The sequence below is a fragment of the Macaca fascicularis genome, chromosome 6 (assembly GCF_037993035.2).
Source record: "Macaca fascicularis isolate 582-1 chromosome 6, T2T-MFA8v1.1".
In the NCBI taxonomy this organism is placed as follows: domain Eukaryota; kingdom Metazoa; phylum Chordata; class Mammalia; order Primates; family Cercopithecidae; genus Macaca; species Macaca fascicularis.
In genome coordinates, this window is record NC_088380.1 from 80,093,201 (window position 1) to 80,109,611 (window position 16,411).

At 38.8% G+C, this 16,411-nt stretch overlaps 1 protein-coding gene across 1 annotated transcript in view; it reads left to right on the top strand.

Annotated features, from left to right (window-relative positions):
• The window catches only part of SV2C (synaptic vesicle glycoprotein 2C), a 243,868-nt gene that overhangs the window by 38,168 nt on the left and 189,289 nt on the right, over positions 1 to 16,411 (top strand). Inside the window, exon 2 of the mRNA XM_005557197.5 lies at positions 8,890 to 9,565. Within this exon, the coding sequence (XP_005557254.2) occupies positions 8,986 to 9,565 (580 nt within the window). The 5' untranslated portion in view covers positions 8,890 to 8,985. The remainder of the gene's footprint in view (positions 1 to 8,889; positions 9,566 to 16,411) is intronic.

Below are 16,411 nucleotides of genomic sequence, written 5' to 3' on the forward strand. Positions count from 1 at the left end.
CCACTCTGTTCCACAAATGGAATTCAGTGAGTTGCTCCCCATGAATCCTGATGTTTTACTGCAGGAGACAGCACATTTCCTGACCCACCCAATGGATCTGGCAGAAACTAGTTTGTGGCCAATTATATATCATGGTTTTGAGAAAACTATATGCAAATATAAAATGAATTTTAAAATGTTTAAATATATATTTTCTATATATAGGTATGTATCTTGTTCATTAAATAACTGGCACTGTAAGAAGAAAGCATCTAAACTTCACCGAGTTACATAAAAGAAAGCTTGAATAATAGATGCCTTTCTAAATGAGATGACTCTTTCAGTTCTGCAATTAACTTATAAACTTAGCAAAATCCTAATGAAATGTTTCTTTGAAAAGTAGCTAAGCAATTCTAAAGTTTATGTGGAGGAAAAGGTGGATGAGAATAATCAATAAATACTTGCAGAAGATGAAGCATGAAGGATATATGCACCGAGATTAAAACATGTAACGAAGTGATAAAAATTAAAGCTAAATGGTATAAAGGCAACAGAAGAATAAAAAACTGAACAGATACTAATAAATATAGGAATTTTTTCTCTTATAAAACAAGCATTTTAGTAACTATTTCGGGATATTCGGTTTTTTTTTTTAAATCCCTTCCTCATATAACAAAAAAGTTCCAGAACAAAACATTAAACAATAAAAGTTAATTAGAACAAATATAGATGGATGTTTTGGAAGTTCAGGAGGGCCTTGATAAACTTACAACAAAGCAGAAAACATGAACAAAGAAACCTTTAAATAGACTATATAAAAATTGTTTAATAGCTTTTCACAGTGAAAAACACTGTACATAAGGCCATCTGAGAAACAGTTTACAACATATATGACCAAAGACTTTATATCCTTCCTATATGAAGGGCTCTTAAAATTCAACAAGAAAAGGATCTTGTATTAATTTCCTGTGGCTGCCTAACAATTTACCACAAACTGGATGACTTAAAATATAGAAATTTATTATCTCTCAGTTCTGGAGGTGAGTCCCAAACTAAGATGTGAGCAGAGCTGCACTCTCTCTAAGAAGACTCCCTCCTTGCTCTTCTACCTTCTGGGGACTCCAGGTGCTCCTTGGCCTGTGGCTGTGTAACTCTAATTTCTGTCTCCATCTTCATATGGCCTTCTCCTTTTGTCTCTGTGTCTTCTCTCTTCTGTCTAAGAATGCTTGTCATTGGATTTAGGGCCCACCTGAATAATCTAGGATGATAATCACGATCCTTAACATATTTACATCTTTTTCCATATAAGGTCACATTCACAGGTTCTGGAGGTTTTAAATTATTACTTTCCCCCAATTTTATTGTGATAAAATAACATCACATAAAATTTACCACTTAACCATTTTTAAGTGTACAGGTAGTGCTATTGAATGTGTTCATAATGTGCAACCAACACTACCATTCATCTCCATCACTCTTTTCATCTTGTAAAACTGAAACTCCCTATCCACTAAATGAAAACTCCCCATTCCCCACTTCTCCCAGACCCTGGCAACCACCATTCTATATCCTGTCTCTATTATTTTGACTGGTCTAAGGATCTCATAATAGAATCATACAGTATTTGTCTTTTTTGTGGCTGGCTTATTTCATTTAGCATAATATCCTCAAGATTCATCTATATTACAGCATGTTTCAGAATTTCCTTCCTTTTAAGGCTGAATAATATTCCCTTGTCTGTGTCCACCACATTTTGCCTATCCATTCATCGGTCAATGGGCCAGTGGGTTGCTTCCTGGCCACTGTGAATAACACTATTAGGATCATAGATGTATAAATATCTTCTCTAGAATCTGCTCTCCATTCTTTTGTGTCTATACCCAGAAGTGGAATTGCTAGATCATATGGTAATTCTATTTTTATGTTTTTAGGAGCTACCACACTATTTTTCACAGAGGCTGTACCATTTTATATTCCCACCAACGGTGCACAGTGGTTCCACATCCTTGCCAACACTTGTTATTTTGTTTGTTTGATTTTTGCTAGTAGCCATCCAAATTGGTATGCGTTGGTCCAGTTCTTTTTAAAATAAGCCTGCTTTGGTTTTGTAATCAGAAAGAAAGATTCTGTACTAAATTGAATTCAAGTATTTCTTCAAAGAAGGATACTGCCCACTTTGACTCACTTGAGGATATTTCTGGGACCTTCACAAAAGTTTATATATGCAAACAGATTTATCATTTGTGTGAGCCCTTTAGATTTCACTAATCTGGGGTTTGTAGAGATTTGGACAACTGCTGAGGTCAAGTTTACCCTGGTTTATGAGACCTATTCTTCACAGAGCAAATTAACTGTGTCAAAATTGCATTAAAATGAATATTATTATACTTAAAATTAAACTTTCCAGACTCTTTGAATGACTTATTACTTTAAAAATACACAGATATGCTAAATACTTTCTATTTTTATAGCAAGTCTATTTAAAAATCATAAGCAATTACATCTGGAAAACTTAGTTTCAGTTTTTGATACATTTAAAAGAAATACTGTATTTTATTTTAGAAATATTATTTTAATGTAGATTTTCTGCCTTTTATCCTGCTTGCTTTGATTAATTCTAATTAGTGTTATGGTATTTTACAATAGAGACGTTAGAATTTAAAGGATTTTAATGTTCATCTTGATACAGTATTTCCATAAAGTGTATAATGAGAACTGCTTACTGGTGTCATGTTGAGGGTGGGGAATTCTGTTATTAGGAAAGTTTGGAAATAATTGGGTAACAAATTTAAGCAAGGTTCTTTATAATAGGCTTTGTACTGTAACCCTCCTACTTGTACTCCACATGAAGTAAGTGTGAGACAGAAACTTCCAAAATGTATATGACCATACAACTTTGTCCTCTCAGAGCACCTTATAGGACCACATGTTGCAGATTGCACCTTGGGGAATTTCTGATCCAAACAAATTGCCTGGTAAAGAAAGTGGAGAAACTAAGAGTTGGGCCCTTATGGTGCTTGAGTCCTAATTTAATAATATTGCTTTAAGGCCAGATGCAGTGGCTCACACCTGTAATCCCAGCACTTTGGGAGGCTGAGGTAGGAGGACTGCTTGAGCACAGGAGTTCTAGATCAGCCTGGGAAACATAAAAAGACTTCATCTCTACAAAAAATAAAACATTACCCTGGCATGGTGGTGCACACCTGTAGTCCCAGTTACTCGGGAGGCTGAGGTGGGAGGACCGCTTGAGCCTGGGAAGTTGAGGCTGCAGTGAGTCATGACCATACCACTACACTCCAGCCTGGGTGGGAGAGTGAGGCTCTGTCTCAAAAAACAAACAAACAAAATACCCAATAACATTACTTTATGCTGTTTTATTTTACTGCTTTCAGGAAAGCTTCCTGCTTTCAGGAAAGTTACACTTTAATAGGGAAGGCCATCACATATATTGATGAGCATAATGGAAAACGTGATTGAATGACAGGAGGAAACCAGCTACACTTAGCTTGCAAGATGTGATTAGGCTAAGCAATAAAGAAAGAAATTCATTTCATGGAAGAGGTGATTTTTGAACTGCACCTTAAAGAATGAGAATGTATGCATACAGGTAGTTTAGAGGGTTGGAGGGCAAGAGGTGCCTTTAAATAATAAACACTTAACGTCAGAGATTTGGACAGTCTGGGATGATGGGTCAGTTTCTATTTCTTCATCTCAAAGATGTGCTCAGTGGAAAGCTTCATGGAAAGCTCCCCCCTCAACCCCACCCCACTCCAGAAGGAGTCCTGTGTAGCCCAGCATGCCTGACTTGGGAGGGAGGTGTGGCATCAGGAATAAAATTGGATGCAGTTGTCCAGTCAGCTGGCAAGTAGTTTGCGATTTGTCTTCTGTGTCGAATATCTCCTTTAGATCCAAGCTTAAGAGAGGAAGAGGGATGTTATGAGCCCCTCTGCCCAATCCCAGCACACTACGTATCTGCAAGTACTTTAGAAGAGCCCGAGTCTACTGGCATGGGGGCTGCCTTCTACACACCTATGCTGTTTCAGATCCCTATTTCCATCACAGGCTCCCATTTCCATGAAAATGTAGCAGATGTAGTAGGTATGTGGTTGGGCTCTGGCGTAGTATTGCATAGGGTCACATTATTCCCGGGCAGGTTTCAGTTTTCTTATCTGTGAAGTAGGGATTTTAAAAGTACCTACCCCATACAATGTTTGTGAGCATTATTGTGTGATAATGCATCTGAAGTGAGTGGCACATGGTTGACATAATAACAGATTAGCCATTATTATTGCTATCATTACTCTATCAGCGCACAATGGCTTTAAATCTGCATAAATACGGTTGTTAGAAGAATGGACTCTCCCAGCATCCAGAAGATTCTAGAACATTTGGGGGAGGAGGAGCTATCCAAGATCTTTAGATTGATGGTGGTGATGAGGAGTAAAGCAAAGGAAAGACTGCATGTGTGGGCGGTGTGGGGAAACACCAAGAGAAACACCTGTGTGGGGGGGTTGTGTAGGGTGGCAACTTGTGTAGGAAAGTTTTGAAATAGTATATAGTGGTATTGAATATGTGTGTTTGTCATGAACCATCAAAGGAGCAAAAAAAAAAAAAAAAAAAACTGTGTTTTACCAGAGTAATGCTTATGTGTATATTCTTTGTATTTTACGTATTTGTGCAAAATATCATGCACAATGATCGTGCATGTCATTGACTATATCAGATTCACTTTGCTGTGAACATTGTTTGGTTTAACAGCCACTTCTATAAAGGCTGTTTTTAATCGGCTATGTATCCTGCAGCTTAGCATGATGAGTAGGGGATCTAAACAGATATTTATCAAGGCTTATTACAGGAGATACTGTTAATGCCCTGGGTCCCTGGACCCCTTTTATCATCCTGTGCTCTCCTCACCTGGCTTCAGTGTGCCTTTGCTTTCCTTGGCCAGCACCTGTGGCTCTTCAGAGGACTGCCCTCAGGCTACTGGAACTGCCTTGCCTTTTGGTGCGGAGAACAGGAAGCTCCTACATTTCATCATTGCCCCCAGGAGCCCTCAGCCAATAGTTGGCATGGGGTTATGAAAACTCAGCACCTTTGCCTGAGTGGGGAAAACTTCCTAGGCATAATTTGTACTCCAGAGTTCCTCCTGAAGCTTGCTCCAAGGTACAATACCTAAAATTGCAGCCCTGCTTCCATCGCCCTCTCCCCACCCTGCTCCCTGACTCCCTTACTCTTTAATAATAAGTGATTTGCAGCTGACTCCTTATGGCTAGGTCTGTTCCTGGGGAAACTGAATTGAAACCACTGAATATGTGTCAGATTCTGTCCTAAAACTGGTGTAAACAACTCATTTAATCCTCACAACACTGGAAGGTGGTCATTATTACCCTTATTTCGTGGAGAAGGAAACTGACTTGAGTAAGCATCATGTACTTAATCAGAGGCTGTTAGAGTTTCATTGCTTTGCCTACTTTCCTGCTGTCCTGGCCCACTGATGTCTTATTTAACAGGGTTACATTATCTTTTGAAGTACAGCCACCATCCTAGGGTAGTTTATTGGAACAAACAAGACCACATTTTAAAATTATTACCCATATAAAGCTCATCACTGATTAAAGGCCTCACAGCAATTCTCTTTACTTCAGGATGTAAAAGACAATTTAGAGAAGCACGTATAAAACCATTCTAGTGTAGGAAAAAAAGTTACTGAAATACTGAAATGACTAGGAAGAAGGCCACCTCATTTAATAAGACCTCAGTGAGACCACTGTGTGAGGCAGATGAACATAAGGGGTAAGTAAGGCTTTGGGGTCAGACACATCTGAGCTTGAGTCCAGCATCTCCTCTAACAAGCTTTGTGACTTTGGGCTATTTAATCTCTCTAAGCCTTAATTTTTTCATCTGTAAAATGGAGGACTATAATATCTATTTTGTAGGATTGAAGTAAAGATTAAATAAGAGAATAAAAGGATGTACAGGAAGTTTTTAGCACAATGCCTCACACATAGTAAGCACCAAATCAAGGTGCTTTGTTTTGTTTTTCATTGAAACAAAGTCCGACAGATATTATGTGGTGAAACTCCGTAATTTATTCGAGAAATAAAAGTAAACATGGATGATACTATAAACAGCTGCTCGTGGACCTACTTATAGGCCACACCTGGTGTGTAAGCCCCACCCTTGAGAATTGCTGCTTTAATTCAAGCATGACCTTCCCATGTAGATATTAATCTGCCATTTTCCTGGCAATATCTGGAATGAGCCAAGCTTTTTCCTTTTTTCCATTTACCAGAGGGAGATAATAGCCATAGAATTATAACTCTGCCCCTGAATCATCTGCCCCCAGCCAATCATCCTGCACATATTCCAAGATGGCTTTCTAAAGATAGTACAAACTTGGGGTTTGGGTTTAACTCTGTATTTTGAAATCATTGTAGATTCACATGTAGTTGTAAGGAATAATTCAGAGAGACCCCTATACCCTTCACCAGCTTACCCCAAAGGCGATATCTGCAAACATCTCATTTTATATAGCATTTTTGAATAAGTGTTCATATTTCCCGTCTATGAAAGAGCAAAGAAAAATCTTCTTTGCTTTAGTAAGACTACAAACTAAAGAACAAGCCTCTTCCCTCAAGAAACTTACTTGAGCTTCGACTTGGGGGATGAGAAATCTTGAGAGACAAAAAAAGAACCTATATGTGCACATTGCTTTGTTCTGTCCCAGAATTAAAACAAAGATTTCTGTAAGAATTTTTTCAAAATTGGAATATTTAATTGTAAAATTTTTATTTTATTTTATTTCTCATTGCTCAAGTGCTTAGATTACTTAGGGGGTTAGAATTGTCCACTTTTCCAGTCATAACCATGACATTGAAGATACCATACCTCTTGCCTCTTACAGAGGTGGCTCCTATACAAGGACCTCTTTAGGGATGAAAGCCCTGTAAAGCATGTGGTAAGGATACCTGTGGCTGAGGACAAAAGCAAAAAAGCCATACGCAGTCAGTTGATGTACAATTTCTTAGAAACAGCTATGGCAGGAGCTTTCCATTATGAAAGGCACTGGGGTGGTGCCGTAGGGTTGTTCAGACTCTGCTTTCAATGAAGCGGTCTTTGGAGCTCACTTAATGGTGTTTCTGGGGCTGATTGTGTACAGGAAGCAGCTGATGTGTAGTGTCTGATGTGATCATCCGTTCGATGGATAGGATGGCAGTTTATTTTATTTATAGTGAGAAATATTCTGATTGTCTGTTAATTTTTAAAGTAGGGAATGTCTCTCAATTTCATCATTGTCCTCCCTGCCCCTTTTCCCTGACTTCTTGAGTTTCTGAGCATCCCATCCTCAGCCTCCTTTGTTACGACCTTTCCATTTTTTCTTACTGTTCTCATGGATTCTCCCCTCACTCTCTTCCTCCCTTTCTTTTCCTCTCAGTTTTTTTTTTTTAAAAAGGGAAGACAAACAGAAAAATCATTTACTAAAACATTTGGTTGTAAACCTTGCAATCATATGTTTATTTTAATTTCATTTTATCATCTTCCAAAACACAGGTCTGTGAGAGTCATACTCCTGTTTTGCCTACTGGGCATTTGTAGGTATTCAGTGGGAATGAAGCAAGGTCCATTTATAAACAAACATCTGTTTGTCTTTATTGCTGGGTTTGATTGTGGCATTTGGATGAGTAGTTAAATGTATGTTAGTAATAGCCACTTTAAATATTTTAAACTAGGTACAAAATGAAAAAGTAGAAATGGCGATTATATAAATCAATGTTTGGAATGCTGCCGTAGCTTAAGGCTTGGGGAGTTAATGATGGGGGAGAAAGACTTTTTTAACCTCCGTATCATCTGTGTACAAGGATGAACCTGACGATGACTCACATGAGCCACCAGAAGAGGCAGCTGAGTGGACAAATGGAATACAAGTTACCAAGAGGTCAGCCTGAATTTAAGGAACCAAGGCATGAGGGGGCTATCAGTGAAAAAGAAAACCAAATAACAGGTCATGGAAGGTCCAGACTTTACTACCAAAACAGCAGCTAACCAGAGTGGCAGTTGGAGGAGGTGGGAGGGAGGGAGAGAGAGAGTGTGTGTGTTTGTACTGGGTATCCAGAGATGAAGAAAATAGAAGTGGGGTTGTGGAGGTACATGGCGTGGAGCTTACCTGTCCCTGATGGCCTGGGGGTAGTTTCTGAAAGGGCAGACTCCTCCCACCAAATAAGCCATATGTTCTAATTCAATATCAAATGCATCTGTAAAATCATTTGATGAACTGTGACGATCCCATGGATATGACACTATTCTAGGGGAATATACTCCTTGTCTGTTTGGGGTGCCATGTGAGTCTCTGTTAAAATTTGTTGGAAGGAAATACAATGTTAAGAAGGGGGGAAATCCAATTTTACAAACATAGCTATAGTTTGATAGTAATTGTATATGGGGCTGCTTGCTTTTCAATGTGAGGAAATAGGCCCAGTAGGATTCTTCTAATATTCTGGTTTTGCCTTTGCAATATTTGTTTGTGTCTGTGAGCAATACTGTTTTTCTCAATCAAGGTATATGCTTATAGCAATTTCAAAATGTGTTCGGTGTACTTTTAAAGATGCAAAATGCTCTGTTTTATTCTCAGGGGAATTCCTGTGTACTGTTACCCTGGGGATAGAATTCCTTAAAACAAAACAATAATGATAGCAGCAAAAACCCTAAATACTCCAAGTGACGTTCACACTTAAGCAGAGAAGCAGCATAGGGTGTACATGTGTATACAGTGAGATCAAAAAAAAAAAAAAAAAAAGGAAAAACTAATTTTGTGTTGTAGTTTGTGGGGCAATGAAAAGAGGCCAAGAAATAGATGGAAGAAAAATATATGGAAAGGAATAATGAATATCTCCTCTGTTTCTTCTTTCGCAGTTCTGTTTTGAACCCAAAGTGGATGATGCCGTCAGAGCGGAACCACTGAGGCTGTGAAAAATTCCCATCTTCTCTTTGGCCATCAGTCGAGAAAAGATGGAAGACTCTTACAAGGATAGGACTTCACTGATGAAGGGTGCCAAGGACATTGCCAGAGAGGTGAAGAAACAGACAGTAAAGAAGGTGAATCAAGCCGTGGACCGAGCCCAGGATGAATACACCCAGAGGTCTTACAGTCGGTTCCAAGATGAAGAAGACGATGATGATTACTACCCGGCTGGAGAAACCTATAATGGGGAGGCCAACGATGAGGAAGGCTCAAGTGAAGCCACTGAGGGCCATGATGAAGATGATGAGATCTATGAGGGGGAGTATCAGGGCATCCCCAGTATGAACCAAGCAAAGGACGGCATCGTGTCAGTGGGGCAGCCCAAGGGCGATGAGTACAAGGACCGGCAGGAGCTGGAATCAGAAAGAAGAGCTGACGAGGAAGAGCTAGCTCAGCAGTATGAGCTGATAATCCAAGAATGCGGTCATGGTCGTTTTCAATGGGCCCTTTTCTTCGTCCTGGGCATGGCTCTTATGGCAGATGGTGTAGAGGTGTTTGTCGTTGGCTTCGTGTTACCCAGTGCTGAGACAGACCTCTGCATCCCAAATTCAGGATCTGGATGGCTAGGTGAGTGTGTGGTATCCGTGAGACCAACTCTGAAACTGGCTTATTTGTTAAGCACAGTTATCAGCATAGAGAATAAATGCTTTTCATCTAGAGCACTGCATTTTTTTCTAACAAATTTTTTATTACAAAAAATTTTAAGCATACAAAAGAATCAAAATAATTGTATAGTGAACACCTGTGTATACCTACCACCTAGGTTCTATAGTTAACATTTACTATATTTTCTTTATCATCCATCCATCAACCCAATTTATTTTTATGCATTTCAAAGTAAGTTATAGTATGTTTTAACTTATATTTTTGTCATAGTTGCATTGATTTCTCCTTTATTAAATTCCAAAGCTACTCTCTTGGAAGTTAGTAATGCTGTTATATTTAACACTTTTCTAAATACAGAGATTAGTTCTATAAAACTCTGACAAATGTGATTTCAAATGTCAAATTTTATGTGTAATACAGTAGTTTATTTTAGGAACTTGATAACTTTAATTTTTTCTATTATCTATGTGTATGTTTGCTTAGATTTTCAACTAGCCTTATTTGTATAATTTTCTATAGGTGATTTTTAAATCTTTTTCAAGGTGTGTAACTTTGTGTCCAAACTAGAAAAACTTCTTTATATTATTTTAAATCATATAAGTATTTAAATGTGTGTGTTAATAATATAACCTCTCTATAAAATATCTATACAGCAGATTTGATTTTTGTTTTGAAGTTACCATGCACTCAGGTTTATATTTTTACAAAACACTTTCTGAGTTTGTGCAAGGGAAAATAAGTAGGCAAGAAGCAAGCACGCAGTGAAATATCCTCCCAGCAGTTTAAGGATCCACAGCAAACACTTGGTATATAAAATCAGGAGGATTTCCAAACTGTTTTTGCAAATCCTGCCTCAGAAAACACGTTTATGTGCATATTAAATCTTTATGTGTTTCAGAGTCTGTGAAAGAAAGTAAGAATACTTTGTATCTACATTTCCAAGGGACTTCTTTAAATCTTCAAAAACAAAAGTATACAATTCTTTTTGTGGAAACCTAGTAACTTTATTAAGTAATGTTGTTGTCATTGATGCTGAGAAATTTTCTGAGTGATTAAAATTAAATGCCATATCCTAACTTGCTCTATGACAACACAAGAGAGATAATCATGAATGAGAAAACGATATACATCTTTTTATTCGTTTAACACTTGTTTCTTTTATATGACCCACTCCTAGTATTCGTTTCTTTATGCTTAGCTAAAAGAAATGGATCCATGAAAGTAGATTGTGTAGGTTGAAGGGGTGGGAGTCAGGAGCATATTTTGCATATTTTGCTGGTACACTCATTTGTGTGTTCCACTATCAAATGCAGACATCACCACGCTTCAGAGGAGGGTCCTTGGTCATTCATCAAATTGATCATCTCAGCAGATTGATTTTGTATCTAGCACTGTATTGCATTTTTGTTTTTTTTCTTTTGGTGAGCAAGTGTATACAACTGTAAGCCTAGACATCAAAATATGTATTGAGATTTTGCTAAAGAAATATATCAGCAGAATGTGTAAAGAAGATAGACCCTTAGAAATATACCCACATAAATATTTAATAATTGCCAGCTTAAATTTAGAATAAAAATATTTTAATATTATGATCCTACCGTTTATACTGGAAATACTGCAGAAAAATCTAAGCCCAATTTGCCCTGTGCCTTTATCTTCCTGGTGCTGTGTGAAAGCACAGTATGACATATGGTTCTCTTATCAAACCATCCTCCAAACCCAGAAACCCTGGTGATGTTACCTACCCCCGGGTGGCATTTAGAAGTGTAGATAATGCTGCAGAACAATTGGAGCACAGATATTCTCATCTGCCCATAAATGTTGCCTGCTTTAGTGAATTAAAAATGTGTCCCCAGGAGTGTATAGTTTCACTCAGTGTTGTGAGTCCCCAACAGGAGCATTTTAATGCTTTCATAACTGTGCCTTCCAGACTTGCATTTCAATTATTTTGCCATTGTGTTTTCACTCATAATTGCATTCTAACAGAGTCTTTCTAGACACGCATTTAAATTGTTTTGCCATTTCCATTTCATCAAATAATAGCTTTGTAATATAATTACCACACTAAGTCATAGCAATAGGATCAAAATGCAAGAAAGCAGGATGCATGACCCATGTTTGGTGGCATTTTGAGGATATAGATTTGCAAAATAATTTCTCATTTGCTACTAAGCATTGTGTCATTTTCCTCAAGGAAGACCAGGAACAAAAATATAACCCAATTTATGTTTTAATTATTTGGGAGATTGAGCCTCTCTTTGTGTTTGCTAAAAGATTGACTTAAAGGTATCTAAGGGCAGCCAGTGTGTGTATATCTGTGTGTGTGGTCTGTGTGTATATATGACATTGTTAATTGGGCCAGAATAAGTTAGAGTAAATATTTAATTATCTAATGATCTGCTCTTTGGAAGAACAAGGGCAGTCACTTTAAGATAATCTGTTCTCTATTGCCAAAGTCTATTTATTAAGCACTTACTGTGTGTAAAGCACAGTATTGTCACAAGGATAATAGGACAAAAGAGAGAGACAAGGTTTCTCTATCCAAGGAAGTTATAGTCTAGTATGGAGAAATGACTAATGGGTAGATTGCCAGTCTAGATACCAAGTATCAGCAGCCATAAGACAAGTGTAAATAAAGAGACTTCAAGCAGGGAGAACATGTTACAGGGTAAAGCCCTGACTAAAGCAGTGGAGAGAAGAAATGGATTTCAGAGCTACTCCAGAAGTAGAGTCAGCAAGGATTTGCTCATTGATTAGCTTAGAGTGGGGAGGAAAGGACCAATTAATGAAAGAACGGCAGTTCGTTGAATTAGGTAAGGCAGAATATAGATTTTAGCAGGAGGGAGAAAGATGAAAATGTTTAGTTTGAGACCCTCTCATTTTGAGGTCATTGGGGACAATCAAAGAGGAGTGCCAATGGGCTATTCCCCATTCGAGCTGAAATGCCCAGAGATTTGGAAGCCATGTTGTTTAAGACAACATTGCCAATGACCTTAATGCGGGAGAGAATGGTTTCCTGCTGAATACTATTTATGGGGCTGGTGGTGGAGGAGGAATCATTAAGGAGATAGAGGAGAGGCCAGAGAAAGGAGCAGCCAGGAGAAAGGGGAGGTCTGGAACTTGCTGGAAGAAGGAAGGGATGTATAGCTTTCAGGTGCCACAGTCTTGCAGTAGAGGCTGGCAATTAAGAGTTATTGGCTGCTGCAAACAGCTCTTAAGATGAACACAGTGAGCACAATGAACACAATGAGCCAGACTAGGAAGTTTTTAAGCCTTCATACTGAATGAAGTGAAAATGTGTCCTCCAGATTTCCAGCCCCTGGTCATAAGGTGGGGTTTTCCAGGACATCAGGCCTTCTCCCTTCCCATTTGCTGTGGCTTAGAGTGGATGCTGTGGAAGTGGGCCTTCTGGCTTAGCTCCTGTCCAGTGGTTGTTGAGGGGGGCAAGTATGGTTCTAAGATTACCCCAGGCAGGAAAGATGTGCAACCATTTTCAGCTCAGCCCTACCCTGACTCTAGCCCATTAGAGCAGAACAAGCAGCATGCTGGCACCTCTTCCCTTGCATCGGAGGGGCTGGCCTCCCGCTCACTGGCTTATTTTCTCCTAAGACCCAGCCAGTGAAGCAGAGAAAATGATCATTATTGGTTCAACTGCTTTATTGCTGAGGGTTACAAAGATGAGCGATATTTAAGAACTAAAATATTATCACAGCCAGGTGTTGACTAATACAAAATAGATGCAAAGCAACATATTCTAACCCAAAATGTGCTTTTATAACTAAACCTGAACATAGTGAAACATCCTGTGTTTCTTTTATCCTTTTCAAGGCAAATATCAACTGCTACCCGTAATACCCATATGCATTGGTAGTTTTCAGGACAGGAGTTTTAGCAGCGTAACAGAGGCAGGACCAGATTGCTTTGGGAAGAAACATGAATGTTGTTCAGAAAAATGGAGACAGCAAGAACATTTCATTTGATAAGCATTAATTGAGTACCAACTCTGAGCCAGGTACCTGGCAAGGTACATTGAGAGGATATTCTGATTAGTATGTTGTGACCTTGTCATTCAGGAACTTTATTTATTTATTTATTTATATTTATTTATTTATTTATTTATTTATTAACAATGTGACAGATACACTTGTGATACATTTTAGTGCTTTATGTGTTTTGCTTTTTCTATGACAAAGATACTGGATAAAATGCTGTAGGATTTCAGAGGAGGGAACTACCAGGTTTGCCTTTGGGAACTGATGAAAACTCATCTAGGAATTGACATTTAAACAGGGTTTTGAACCGTGGCACATGTATACCAATGTCACAAACCTTCACATTCTGCACACGTATCCCAGAACTTAAAGTAAAAAATATAAACAGAGTTTTGAGAGCCGGATGAGAATTTACCAGGCAGATAAGAGGAAGGATGGCACTTCAGGAAGATTTTATAATTGCCCAATAGCCTGGACTTGGTAGGCCATCATGTGAACTTATGTGTGGTAGGGGTAGTAGTGTTGGAGCTGACAGGTCACATTGTGGATATGTTGTGAAGACCTTAATGCCAAGATGGGGGTTTGGACTATCATTAAATCATTAGACCTGTGTTTTAGAAAGCTTCCTCTCGCAGCAGTGTGGGGAGATAGTTAGATGGGAGAGAGACTTAAAAAGTCAAATAGACTTTAAGCCACTTACTCGTGTGACCATTTGCAAGTAATTTAAATTTCTCTGTGCCTCAGTTTTCATAGCTGTATGTTGGCAATAAGAATACCCAATTAGATTGGGATGATTGAATGAGATAATGTATAACTCTTAGCAAAGCATTGATTATATAGCAAACACTAATAAATGGTAGCTGCTATAATAATTAATAGAGGTGTGAATATCAGTTAGGAGGCTAATGCAATAGCCCAGGCAAAACATGATGAAATCCCAAACTGTATCAGTTAATAGGGTGAGCAAGGCATCAAAATTGGAAGCATTTCTGGAAGATTAATGGAAAAATTTGCTGAATGAGAAAGATAAGCAGGTAGTTGAGGATGATAGCCAAGGGATTGGGCAGGTACAGGGGAGGCAGAGCAGATGAGGAGGCTGATGAAGTTCATTTTGGAGGGTGTTAATCTGGTAGGTAGAAAAGGTCAGGACCAGAATGGCAGATGTGAGATTCTGAAAAGGGAGGTTTAACCAGAGAACACAGCTAAACAGGAGGCGGACAATGACTGATGAAGGTATCAGACAGCTTAGCATGGGGTTAGAGAGTCTTTTGGCCCCAAAATAACTAACAGCCAGTAGTAAATTCCTCTGCATAATGCTTTTAGATTTTTTAATTTTTTTAAAAAGAAAAATCTTATTACAATCCTCTTAAAAGCTCCTGTTTCCCTTCAGAACCAGTGGCCATGTTTAAAATTTGGTCTATGTGCTCCTCTAGACATGCCAATTAGATGTGCTTGTTCTGCAGAGCCCTCTTTGGAGTGGGAGTGGGGAGGTGTTGACGGGTCCTCCTCTGGCATCCCTTCCCTCTGCTTCATCAGAGAAGACTCAGATTCATCCATTTAGGTGAGGAAAGGATTCCATAGCTAAACAACAAAAAATTTTAACATCTTAGCTGGAATATCAGTGGCTTGAGCTATCACACTGGTGTTACAGGTTCAGTGTTTGATGAAGTGGTGTTATGAAGCAGCCAGGATGTGTGGGGCATAGCTCAAGGCCCTGAAAGAAAGATTAAGATGAATAAGGTTTGGCTCCTATTACCAGGGGGAATCATAATATTTCCCAGCTTTTGTTTCCTTAGTGATGTAGGCAAACCCTGTCATTTTAAAGGTGAAGATAGGAGACCCAGAGAACTCAGTTGACTTGCCTGATCTGTAGCTGCGTATTAGCTGAGGCAGACTCTGGAACACATATACCAACTCTTAGTCCTGTGTTCCTTTCCAGTTCCCTCACATTTTCATTTAAAGCCCTTTCAGTGGGGATAACCCAGAGAAGAACACAAGGCTTTCCATTCTTGGTGAAAATACAGCACTCCGCTATGTCAAGCAAGATAAAGGTGATCTGGAAATTCCCTTTTTGCTTGTGAAGTCCAACAAAGTAATCACCTGTTGAACTCGTACATTTTTATCTGCTTTTCAAAAACCTTAATAGAAGATATCACCTGTTTTTTGTAATTATAAACAGTACATAATGGCAAATATATGATCACAAATGAGAAATTTGATTGCCTCAGAGAATTAAATCAGCCCATAGTGCAAAGTCATCTTAAAGAGGCAGAGTGGCAGAAAAAATAAAGAAAGGGAATGTCAGCCTCATGGGAACCAAGGATTTTGTCTGTTGTTCCCTACTGTATCCTCTTGCCCAGATCAGTGTGTGGTACATAATAGGATCTCAACAAATATTTGTTGAATGAATGAATGACAGTCTCTGAGATCTTTAGCACTTTGAGAACTAACTGAAAATATGAACATATCTAAAGTAGCATGCATTATTTTGGGCTGGGCATGGCGGCTCATTCCTGCAATCCCAGCACTTTGGGAGGATGAGGCGGGCGGATCACGAGGTCAGGAGATGGAGACCATCCTGGCTAACATGGTGAAACCCTGTCTCTACTAAAAATGCAAAAAAATTAGCCGGGTGTGGTGGCAGGCGCCTATAGTCCCAGCTATTCAGGAGGCTGAGGCAGGAGAATGATTTGAACCCAGGAGGCAGAGTTTGCAGTGAGCCGAGATCGCGCCACTGCACTCCAGTCTGGGCAATAGAGTGAGACTCTGTCTCAAAAAAAAAAAAAAAAATGTATTATTTTGAATTGAAACTCAG